General features: G+C 39.9%; 1 protein-coding gene across 1 annotated transcript in view; it reads right to left on the bottom strand.

The window, feature by feature from the left end:
* Positions 1-1,211: 1,211 nt before the first annotated feature.
* Positions 1,212-11,959, bottom strand: part of ARFGEF3 (ARFGEF family member 3) — a 165,557-nt gene continuing 154,809 nt past the window's right edge. Inside the window, exons 28-34 of the mRNA XM_003403996.4 lie at positions 11,479-11,655; positions 9,843-9,957; positions 8,165-8,267; positions 7,638-7,769; positions 6,024-6,145; positions 3,443-4,664; positions 1,212-1,476 (exon numbers count right to left, since the gene is read on the bottom strand). Coding sequence (XP_003404044.2) covers positions 1,285-1,476; positions 3,443-4,664; positions 6,024-6,145; positions 7,638-7,769; positions 8,165-8,267; positions 9,843-9,957; positions 11,479-11,655 — 2,063 coding nt within the window. The 3' untranslated portion in view covers positions 1,212-1,284. The remainder of the gene's footprint in view (positions 1,477-3,442; positions 4,665-6,023; positions 6,146-7,637; positions 7,770-8,164; positions 8,268-9,842; positions 9,958-11,478; positions 11,656-11,959) is intronic.

The raw sequence follows: 11,959 nt of genomic DNA, 5'->3' as shown, positions 1-11,959 counted from the left end.
TAAGATATTGGTCTGAATAAAAAGACCTCAAACATAGGGTAAAATTTACTTAAAAAAATTATTTTTCTAAATTTCATTCTATGTCCCTTTGTTTAGTTTTTATTTTTTTCTAAGGCCAGAGCTTGTATCACTGATACCAGAATTGTTGTATGATATTTAAAATTAAATCTGCCAGTTTCTTAAATCAAGACTTAATATGATTATATCATATCTCCTTCCCCAGCCCTTCTAGCTGTTTCCCTACCTTACACTTCCTGCCCCCCCATTCCCTGAGAAGTCAGCTCACTGGATGGAGGACTCTGAGTTCCTTTCCTCCAAGGGTATTGATATGAGTTGCATTTTTTAATGTTTTGTTTTCTTAAAAACTAAATGCTATACCTTATGTTCAGATATCTGTGGGGCATAGAAATGTCTGTGCAACAAGGGGCTAAGGCACCATTTCTTCTTTCCTTGTTTGTCTTGGGAGCAGAGGGAAAGACTAATGAGACAGCAAGGTGGCTGGTCAGTCTGACGTCTGTTGGCGAAATACATGTATCAGCCAATATCACTGGGGACTCTGTGTCAAAGACTGCCATGCCACAGACTGAAACCTGCCAGGAAAGAAGTTTCTTCCTCTAGAAGTAGGGCAATAAAGGCACAACAGTACCTTACATGGGAAGTTGGTATATACCAACCTGAGAAGCTTGATAATGATAACTTAAGAACAATTCTGAAATGTTCTGGAATATTTTGCAGCAAAATACATCCCTTTCTCATTACACCCAAGAATATATTTTTGCAGCTGTTTTCTTCCCCATCAAGCCTATAGTCATCATCCAAATCTTCCTCTAATTAATAATATCTGAGTATTTATACATCAGCTTGACTTACTAGCAGATATCATATCAAATTGCATTTATTTTTAAAATGGCGAGTCAAATGGATCAATGTAGTGTTTTCAAAGTAGTCCTTGAAATTGACCCATTTAGGGACATTGCAAGCAAAAGCACTGGGAAATAAACTTCAAGATTTAAAAAGATGTGTCAAGGAAGGGAGTCTTTTCTGAAATAATGTGCAAAATCAGAGTATCATTTGTGTCATCTAGATACCACCTCAGTATCCAAATGGTCCCAATGCTGATTAGTTACGGAATAGCTAGGAAGGCTTTTTTTTTTACATTAGGGAACATTTCTGTGAGACACGAATTTAGATGGGGCTGGTGGTGGGGAAAATGGTATCAGTTGGGTTAGCAGGTATACTCTAACCCTTGCTATTTTATTTCCTTGGGAATGAAATATGAATCTTCTATACAATGATGTCATACACACGGCCCACTCTGCCCAGCCATTCTCTCACAGCCTGGCGAACTCTGATGTCGGTCACATGACAGGTCAGCTGGCTGATGCATGGGAACACTGCTGGCTGGAGGGCAGTGAAGGTCTGGTCTGGAAGGATCTGAATCTGATTGAGAACTGTTAGCACCATGTTGGTCCACGCCTACGAGAAAGGATTTACGAGAATTAGAGCTTTCTCCCATGGTTTTATTGGAACCCTCAGATGTGGCTGTACCCTCCCAATCTATTAATAGGTTTTCTCAGGCTTTAAAAAAAGCACCAATAAATTAGTCTCTCCTCTGTGAGTCAGAAATAACTCAATAGCAATTGGCTTGGTTTTTGGTTTTAATGTTATCTGTGTCTCTGCCCATCCTTATATATGTGAATTTAAAAGGAGAGTTTATTATAGGCATTTTTTAAATTTGATATGCCTATAATAAACTCTCCTTTTAAATTCACATATATAAGGATGGGCAGCGACACAGATAACATTAAAACCAAAAACCAAGCCAATTGCTATTGAGTTATTTCTGACTCACAGCAACTCCATGTGTTGCAGAGGAGAATTGTGCTCCACGGGGTTTTCACGGCTGTGACCTTTTGGAAGCAGATCGATAGCAGATCTGCCTCTGGGTGAGTTCGAACTGAGCGCTTAACTGTGCCACCAAGTGACCCCATGTTTAATATAAGAAATGCTTTATTTTCAACTTTCACAAACTTATTCCTTAAATTAAAAAAAAAAAAACTTCTCATAATGAGATTTCCATAGGCCACAATAATTTAAATTTCTTTATAATGCCTAGATAACTTGGAAAATAAATCCATACCCATTGCTGTCAAGTCGATTCCAACTCAAAGCAACCCTATATGACATAGCAGAACCGGCCTATAGGGTTTCCAAGGAGCGGCTGGCAGATTCTAACTGCCAACCTTTTGGTTAGCAGCCAAGCTGTTTAGCCACTTCATCGCCAGGGCTCCAACTTTGGAGCTATCCCATAACTTGGAATATACATGCTTTAATTTAGGATAACTTTAAAAATCACAACAAAGCCCTAAGACATGAAAAAGCAATTAAGATTTATGAGTTGCTAAAAAAAGTGGTCTGTTAAAGAATACCATACATCTCAATTTGACTGGATACTTTCAAAGCTGTAGTCTAAGATAATTTTTGTGGATTCTGAATTGCAAAGTTCTAGTTTAAGATAGTACAAAGGAAAACGAAGCATCTTGCAGAGCTCTTACTAATTCCAATTTATGTTTACTCTAAGAATTCCTATATAGGTTTATAGAAACCAATAGCTCCACATCCTCTTAAACTTCTTAGGCCTGTGACAGGGGTCTACAACTTAAGATAAACATTCAGATTATTTTTAAATGCCTTTCTCTAGATTCCTCTGTTTCTCTTTCTTCCTATCCCATCTCTTCTCAAACTCATTTTTGATGTACCATAGAATTAAAAATATATATATATATATGAAGGAACAGGCACACTCAACGCCCTTTGAAGAAAGAGAATGTTTATGCGCCTGGGATGGGTTAGAAAAGCTTGAGATGAGAACAATTCATTGGTATTACCACACAATAATGCTTTGTAACTATAGAATTTCTTAAATGCCCTCTTCAAATAAAGTAAGGACTTAATTCCAGTTAAATGTCTATCAGTTTCATAAGCTTCAGCTTATTTATATAGGTGATTTTCCAATTTTCATAAGGTCCCTGGGTGGTGCAGAAGGTTGGTGGTTCGACTGCACCCAGACTCACCAAAGAAGAAAGGCCTATGGATCTACTTTTGTAAGATTAGTCAAGAAGACTCTATGGAGTGCAGTTCTAGTCTGACACACGTGGTGTGTGTGTCAGAACCAAGTCGACGGCAAAGCATACACACAGTGCCTGAAAGCACTGGGGAATGTAATTTCAGTTTCACACTGATACAGTAACACAGATCTTGTGTCTTAGGTCAGGGAATCACCTTACTTTGAGGTAAATGAATCCCATATTGGCTTTATATCCAATTTTAGAGTGTGTATCAACACTCTGTGAGGATGAACAAGTCTGTTATTTGAAAACCAACCTCATGGCCTGCATTTCCAGCCGCTCCTCCCTACATCCCCTGGGCAGCAGGAACATACCTGGATCTGTGCTTCAGCATCTCTCACAGACACACTCAGGGAACTCCCTGTGGAGCCCGAGCGGGGCCTCTTCTCCTGCCGCAAGAGCTCAGGGCCTGCACTGAGGGAATGCCGCATCTGACCTTGGTCCATCAAGTGCTGGGGCCGCTGAAGCAGTGGGGAGCCCTGGCCCCTTGAGCCCAGCAGCTCTCCTTTCTTCTCCACTTTGACCTCTTTGGCAAATGTGGGCAGGTTGTGCTGCTGTTTCCTCTTTTTGTATTCAGTCATCAACTTTGAGATGGTTTTGTCGGCCGCCATGGTGTAGATTTTGTTGCCAGCATTCTCCCACCACTCCTTCTTCTGGCTGGTGTCCTTCTTATCCACTCTGGGGCTTGGAGGCAGCATCAGCGTGTCCCCAGTGCCTCCCCTCAGACTCGAACACTCGTTGATGTGGTCCCGTGTTTGACTTCGGTCATCCTCAGGAGGGGTATCTTTCCCAGAGAAGCCCCCCGTGGATGGAGTAGATGACTCTGACTGGAAGGAGGGAAGGATAAAGAAAGGGTCAGTCTTGAAGACAGGCGGCTCTTCCATACTGTTTTCCAGGTCCAAGTGCATCTGGATGTAGTTGTTGCACAGCTCCATGCATAGCTTGTGAAGCCTCTTGACCAGCCACACCCAGTCTGCATTGCTGATAGGCTGGACACTTAGAGAAGGCATCCTTGCCCTCCACTGCCTCTTCTCCTTGCCCCTTGGGGGGCTGACCTGGGCAGTTTCCTCAAAAATGTCTTCATCTTCTGATGAGCACTGCTGGGAAGAATCTGTGCTTCTCTCATCATCCTCAAAAAGGACCTTTTTCACTTGCTCGGCAGTGATGGTCTCTTGATTGGTGAGGACAGCACATACCAGTGCATGGAAATAAATGTTAAAACTCATTGCAGACTGGCGGTAAAGGTTGGCCGCACCCCCAATGCCTGACACCTTCTTTAGTAGGCACTTTAACCCAGGGCTGGTGTCGAACTCTCTGGCTGTCCTGTATGAGTCCAGCAGCAGGTCAAATATGACTGCTAAGTTCTGCATGGAGATGTACCTGAGGAAGCCGGCCAGCTTGCTCTCTGGCACCTGGATCGTCTTCTCCTCTCCCGGAGAGGGGCCTTTGACAAACTCTTCTAACAAAATGTCATATAGGTTCTGGAGTAACACTTGATGAGACAGTAAGCTCACCACAATTTCCCTGAAGGAAACACTTCAAATGAAAAGAATAGGGTTGATTAATAGCCTTATATCAGTTACTTGAAAGTGATCCAGACATTATACATTTCAGAATACAGAATGACCTGCATTCTCAAGTCTTCCTTAAAAAAGGGCAAACCTTTTGAAGCATTACATGATAACCATTTTAATGGAATTCCTGACACTTTCTAAATTTCAGGAGCTGTAGAGTTAGATATATTATGATACTGAATTAAGAATTATCAAGTCTTAGGAAACAAACAGGATAATTTTTATTAAAAATTTTAATAAGACACAATTATGGGATATGACACATTTTTTCATAGTTAGAAGTAATACATTAAAACATCAAATCAAAAGTGTAATCATTCCTGTGGAGTTCTATTTTAATTTTTCTAATCCTTTACCCTTTTTTCTTAGAAACCTTATTGTAGTCTGGCGTTGCAGGAACCAAACTACACCTATTCCTCACTTATTGACAAGCTCATTATCAGACATTTAGCATTTTCGACAACAGTAAAAAATCTACTACCTGACTTTTGCGCATTAACAATGTACGTCTGGCAGTAACAAACACTGAAGCGTGAGGCAAGAGTAAAGCTGGCTGTGATGGTTGAGGTTATGTAATGATGTAGGCATCATCCATTTTGTCATCCAATGTGGTCATCCTCCATTTTCACAAAATGCCAATTTTTGCATAACAACCTGGTCTTTGGAATGTAACCACGTCAGTAAGTGAGGAGTGGCTGTAGCTACCCATGGTATTTCGCGTATAATGCTGAAATATTTGTCGTCATCACTATTAGTGTGTCAGGAGTTTAAAAACTGGGAAAGTTCTGTCACTCCAACTTCAACTCCAGGAACAACATTTTTTCAGCAGAATGGCAGTGAAACCTGTGAGAGCCAGAACTCGACTGCCTTGCTTTTCCAGATCTTGCGAGTTTTCTGTCTTTGAAAGGATGCAGTCTTACCACTTTTCTGTCACTCCTTTTAGTGGAAAATATTTTTGTTTTCCTTCTCTGACAGGTTTATTTTACACAAGTTCCAGCTTTCACAGGTTTTACTATATTTAAAAAGAAAATTTCTTGTGGCAGGGCACAGATCTCTTGGTTTCCTGACAGCTTTATTGTTTCTAGAGCAGTTTATGTATTTCTTACAGAAACAGTCTGAACCCAGCCTCGAATTACAATTAACAACAATTACAATATGTATAAAATCTAGGCAATTAGGTTAAAAGGCCAAAAGTTTTTTTGTGAAAGCCTTTGCTAGATGATATTGCAAATGTTTTTAGTATCTTTGGTCTAAGCTTGATAATGAGTAAAAGTTGGGAATAATAAATAAGCTCCTTCCATGGCCAGGCTTAGTGGCTTACCTTTTCTTGGTATGTCCATTTGGTTTCTCATCAGGAGGCAGCTCAATGATGAGCTGACAGGACTGAGCATGATCGAAGTTGTTTGGAGTCTTTGGTGAGCACTGGGTGTCCAGCATAAACACCTGCATGGACATACAAAAGTACAGTTCAAAATTCCCTGGTCCTCGACCTGACTCCACTGGGATTAGCTGGGTGGCCTTTGGCAAGCGGCTTATTCTCTTTACAAGTTTCCTCGCCTATAAAACGGGGATGATAATGGCTTCCTTCCTGGTACATTTGTTGAGAATTACATGAGCTAATATATGTGTATTACATATGCAAAGCATTAGAACAGAGGAGTAAATACTCTATACATATTAGCTGCTGATACATATACTAACAGCCCTACTGCTCTATCACAGGACAATTCAGTACGCTCCAACTAGCAAGTACTGACATTTAATATTAATTAAGAGTACATAAAGAAGTCCTCCATTTGTTATATAATATTCAACACAGGAATAAGAAATTAATTAGGACTTCTATCACGACTACTGATAAGCAAGATAATTCTACCAGATTATGAGAGGTGTGACTAAGAAAAATAGTAACTACTTTTGGGATATCTGATCCAAATGATTTCATTTTCCATGATTTACCTTTTCCACTTCTTTTTGGAAATACTGTTAGCTTTTTTTTTTTTTAAGGAACCTTTTCCAAATCTTGTAAGAATTAACAGATCATTTAATGCAGGGTTATTTTAAAAGTGAATATAGGAGAAGGGTTAGGACTGAAAAAGAAACAGAAATATTAAGTGAAAGATTCAATAAATGTTTTTCTGCTCTTCTCCTCCATTAATGATCCATTTCAGAAGAAGATTCCATTGGCATTTTAATACTCTCTCTGTGTGGTGTGTTGAAAAGACTCCTATATGCACAGAGGGAAGTTCTCTATCTGCAATGGCTTCCTATTTATAGAAGCTATCACTTTGGAGGACCATCCTCTTGGTTTGTGTTCTAGTTACTAGTCAGACTTATTTTGCTTGTTGTTTTATGCCTTGCTCTAGTAATAAGGTAAATACACAGAATTTGCTCTGAGCTCACAACCAACTTTTGTAATTTCTTATGTGTGTCTCAAGAAGAAAAACTCATTGGTACATAGTAATTCCTTCATAGGGAGATAAATTTTAATTTTAATAATCAGTTATATTCAACTATGAATGCATGATATGATCATTCAAATTTATTAAGCAGCTTGTAAATATTAAGCTCTGTGCTTAATGAGTTTGCTATCCTTAAGGTACAGTAGTCTAGCAGTAACATATTTAAGCAAATCATTATAAGGACTGTAAGCAATTATGTATAAAGTACAGTGGTGAGGCTGCAGAAAAAATCTGATGTGGGCCCTTGGAGTTTGCAACAAGCACATGATGGTGGAAAGAAGGAAACTATTGACTGGGTTAAGTCATTCCTGGTGAGGAAATGGTACCAGCAAGAGTTCAAAGGGGGAAGCATATGTCCCCAAGGGAATAGAAAGGCTGGTTGGTGATGCAAGACCTTTAGGAAAGATTCATAACAGGTATGTCAAGCTTCAAGAGCCCCCGAGAATCCCTGACATCAAAAACCCCAACCTTACCTGCTGAGCCATGGCTCGGATGCGCCAGTACTCTGCCTCGGCACTAGGGGAGGAAGAGGGGGCCGCCACCCTCACCTGGCAGCCTTCCCCACTGAAGCTCTCAGTGCCACTGTGGAAGCAGCCCAGCAGGTCCTAAAGAGAAACACAGCAGACGTTCACTGTGGGCATCCACGTTCATGGCACCAGGCTCTATCTCGGATCTACCACTGTCCATTAAAACAGAACTGCCCCCTAGGGTTTCCAAAGAGCACCTGGTGGATTCGAACTCCTGACCTTTTTGTTAGCAGCCAAACTCTTAACCACTGCACTGCACCAGGGTTCCAAAACAACAACAGCAACTGTCAGTTGACGGTGTTGGCTAGGACAAAAGTACTAACCCAGCAACTTCTTCCTCAACATCTGCCAGATTTCAAGTGACACTGCCTGCTTTGAGTAGGAAGGCAGAATCCAAGTGCCTAATGTGAGGAAGCACCAGGAAGCTAAGGAAGATTTGGATCTGTTCCGGCTCTCTCCTCAGAGCAATTTACCTTCACTGGCTTGAGGGTAGCAGAGAAGGCCTCCTGCAGGGCACAGCACGCAAGTCTCCACATTTCTTCAGTGAACACTGGCCCTGCTGTCACAAGGACATACCTGCCCAGAGAAACGAGAGAAGTCTTGAATCCAAATAGATCCTTATAGACTCGTGCAGAGATTCATGCAGAGATTTATTCCCTAGTGTCCTGACAACTCTTTCTGTCTCATCACTCTTCTTCAGTCCATCTGGTATTTCATTGTCAAAAGAAAGTTTCCTAAGCCATTTCAATATAAAAATGTTAAGGGCTCCCCATTACAAATGAATGTACTAGCATTTAAATACATGTAAGACTCTATATTCTGTACCAATTTTCCTTCTAGCCCCATTTTCCACAAAACAAAAACAAACAAAAAACACCACTGTTGTTGAGTCGATTCCAACTCATAGTGACCCTATAGGACAGAGTACGACTGCCCCATAGAGTCTCCAAGGCTGTGAATCTTTATGGAAGCTGACTGCCACATCTTTCTCCCACAGAGTGGCTGGTGTGTTTGAACTGCTGACCTTTTCGTTAGCTGCCAAGCACTTTAACTACTGCACCACCAGGGCTCCTTCCTCCACAAATACCAAACAAATAAAACAGCAACAAAAAACCCTATTGTTGTCACCTATAATTCCCACCTCCATACATTAGTTCATGCTGTTCCCCTGCTTGAAAAGTCCCCACCTACCAAAATCTTACCCATCATAGGGGGTTAGTAACCAATGTCATGAAACTATATGTGTACTAATTGTTTAATGAGAAGCTAGTTCTGTAAACCTTCACCTAAAGTACAATAAAACTTTTTTTTTTTAATGGAAGTTTTTGTAAATTTAGAAGACCAATGGAAAATAGAAGTTGAAGGAAAATTTTATCATTTTATCTTACATAAAAGAAAACAGAAGTGTCTACTTTTCTTCCTCTTCACAATTCAAAGCAAATTATAAAATACAGATGACTATATATTTTTTTCCTGTCTTTTCCTTATAGGAGAATATAGATTTCATAGTTTATGTAATTTGCCTTTCAGTAGGAAATAAAACATTTATGCGTTGGCCTAGATAAAGGAAAGGGAATTCAGTGAGAATATTTAAAACATTATGCTCTGTACCTTAGGGGAGCTGACTCTAATGAAGTCCTTCCTGACCATCCTATGCCCCAGACCTCTTGTGCTTTCTTGGCATTTACTAGTTACTCCTTACTATTACGATTTTTTCATGTGACTATCTCTGTTATGTCTTTCTGAATAGAATATAAGCTCATTCAGAGCAGGGCCCTTGGTTTACATCACTGTCCATGCACCACAGTATCTTGTATAATACTTTACATAATATTTGCTGACAGTACTGAAGTTACTAGAACAGAGACATTTTTACTTATAAAACCTATTGCCATCGAGTTTCTTCCAACTCATAGTGAGCCAACAGGACAGAGCAGAACTGCCCCAGAGGATTTCCAAGGCTGTAAATCTTTACGGAAGCAGACTGCCACATCTTTTTTTCTTTTACAGAATGGCTACTGGGTTCAAACCACCAACTTTTTGGTTAGCAGCCGAGCACTTAACCATCATGCCACCAGTGCTCCTTTAATTCCCTTGGATTTCAGAATGAAAATTCCTATTCTGTGGAAAGCCAAAGAACATTTTTCTCACCTAATACAGGAGCAGCCCACTCTGGAGATGGTTTCCATGGGCTTGGCCACACACGCTACCAGTAACTCAAAGAGGTCCTTCAGCATGGTGTTGATCATACTCTCATACCTGATATCTACAGGGAAAAGTAAAATCAAGATTTCACTCAACTTTATTGTAAAGCACAGGTTGAAATGGCCATCTGTAGCAAAAGAGGAAAGTCTAGTTTTAAGTATATAGGTATCTGGAAAAAAGAAATAGAACAATGGGAAAAAATGGCTATATCAAAACAAAACAATTTTCTTAGCTTTTATCCAATTTCAGCTTGTTTCATCCATTTCTAGATATGTCAAGGTGAAAAAATGTGGTATACTTTTATGTGTTGATGACATTTTTCAAAGTATATCATTTACCTACTTAAACAACAGGACATATATAACCTGAATACCAGCTAAAAATTAAAATTCTAAAAATGTATACTTTTATTACTTCTGCTATCTGGAGTAAATGCTTTAAAAAAAACAAAAAGACTGTAGTCCTAACATTTTAGTCCTAATATTTCTTGAACCTTGTTAGTCTGGTTTCATCCTGTATGCTATCATCGGACTAAAGAAAATAAGACTTTAAGACCACATTCTATTTGCCCGATTCAAGGGATACATCTTCATTCTTTTCCTCAAAACTTCTTGTGACGCCACAGAACAAACTTCAGTGGAATCCTCTAGGGTCCCATGCTGGGCAAGAACATCTATCGTTAGGTTTACAGTTACACTGACATGTGGAAACAACCACTTGTTTTCTTTTTCAATTAGTGTTCTTTTTGCAGTGCAATCTGTTCTTCCTGAACGTAGCAAAGGCACAGTTTATCTTTTCTTTGTGCCTCTCCCTTTAGGGGTCAACATTCTCAGTAGTTTTTCTACCTTCTCCAACAAGGGACTCTTCTTCACTTGCCTTCTCCCTTATACTTGCATATGTCTTTCCCTTTTATTTATAAACTGTGGTTTGAATGGATGTTTCCTCTAGTCCCAAACTTCCAGATTTTCTCGTGGCAGATCATGAGCAAGAATCAGTGTTTCACAAATGTTTCTTCACTGGTACCACCCATCTCCCCTGCCTCCATCTTCCTTTTCATCTGCTCACTTCAAACATACTGTTTCACCCCACACTTTCATATCTTTCTCTAGGTGCCGCAAATATGAAGAATCCTCTGTTCATCCCTAACTTGTTAGGCAATTTCTTGCCCATAATTGAAGTCTTTTCAAAAAACCCTTCCTCCTCCATCTAACTTCCCCAGATAAAGCAGGACAACAGGATATAGCCCCTCACTAACCCCAACGTATAGGCTATTTCTTCTTTATTACATACTTGAACTTGCCTCTCCTAATGCACAGATACCCTAAACCTGCTTATTATACATTTTATTTTTAATTGCCTCTCTATATAGAGAGAGTATTCTGTTTGATTATTTTGTAGAGGACACATAGGCATCAGTTTTCTCTTGGGAAATCTACTACTAGAGGGCTGGCATTGAACATGCAATTCTATTTTAATAATTCCTAGGACAAAAACCATGCACCATTAGGTATTTACTGAAGGTATTTAGTCAATGATGCTGTCTACTAAAATACTCAAAGAACTGCTCTGGCAAAATAGATACCTGAATGTATAAAGCTTTGAATGTGTTCGACCACCAGCTCACAGGACAGACCAATGGCGTGCTTGAAATTAGCAGAGGCCGCGTCCCAGTAAGAATGGTCTTTGTGGCTACGACGGAGCCAAAGGGACATCACAGGAAGGAGAAGATGAACGACTGCATAGATACCAAAGCCTGGTCCTGAAAAAGGAAAGTTGGCATCAGAATTGTGTCCTCAGCAACAATCCTGTAATAAAAGGAGAGCTCTTTGCCATCATTTGGCATTGCCAATCTCTCTTGAAGGATCTTACCATTCTCTAAGAAGGAGCAAGAAAAAAGAATTTACCACTTGTCATGGATTGAATTGTGTCCCCCAAAATGTCCGTCAACTTGGCTAGGCCATGATTCCCAGTATTGTGTGATTGTCCACCATTTTGTCATCTGATGTAATTTTCTTGTGTGTTGTAAATACTATCTCTATGATGTTAATGAGAGGGGATTAGCA

Source organism: Loxodonta africana, chromosome 1 (assembly GCF_030014295.1).
Source record: "Loxodonta africana isolate mLoxAfr1 chromosome 1, mLoxAfr1.hap2, whole genome shotgun sequence".
NCBI lineage: Eukaryota > Metazoa > Chordata > Mammalia > Proboscidea > Elephantidae > Loxodonta > Loxodonta africana.
This window is presented reverse-complemented; position numbering and strand designations above follow the sequence as displayed.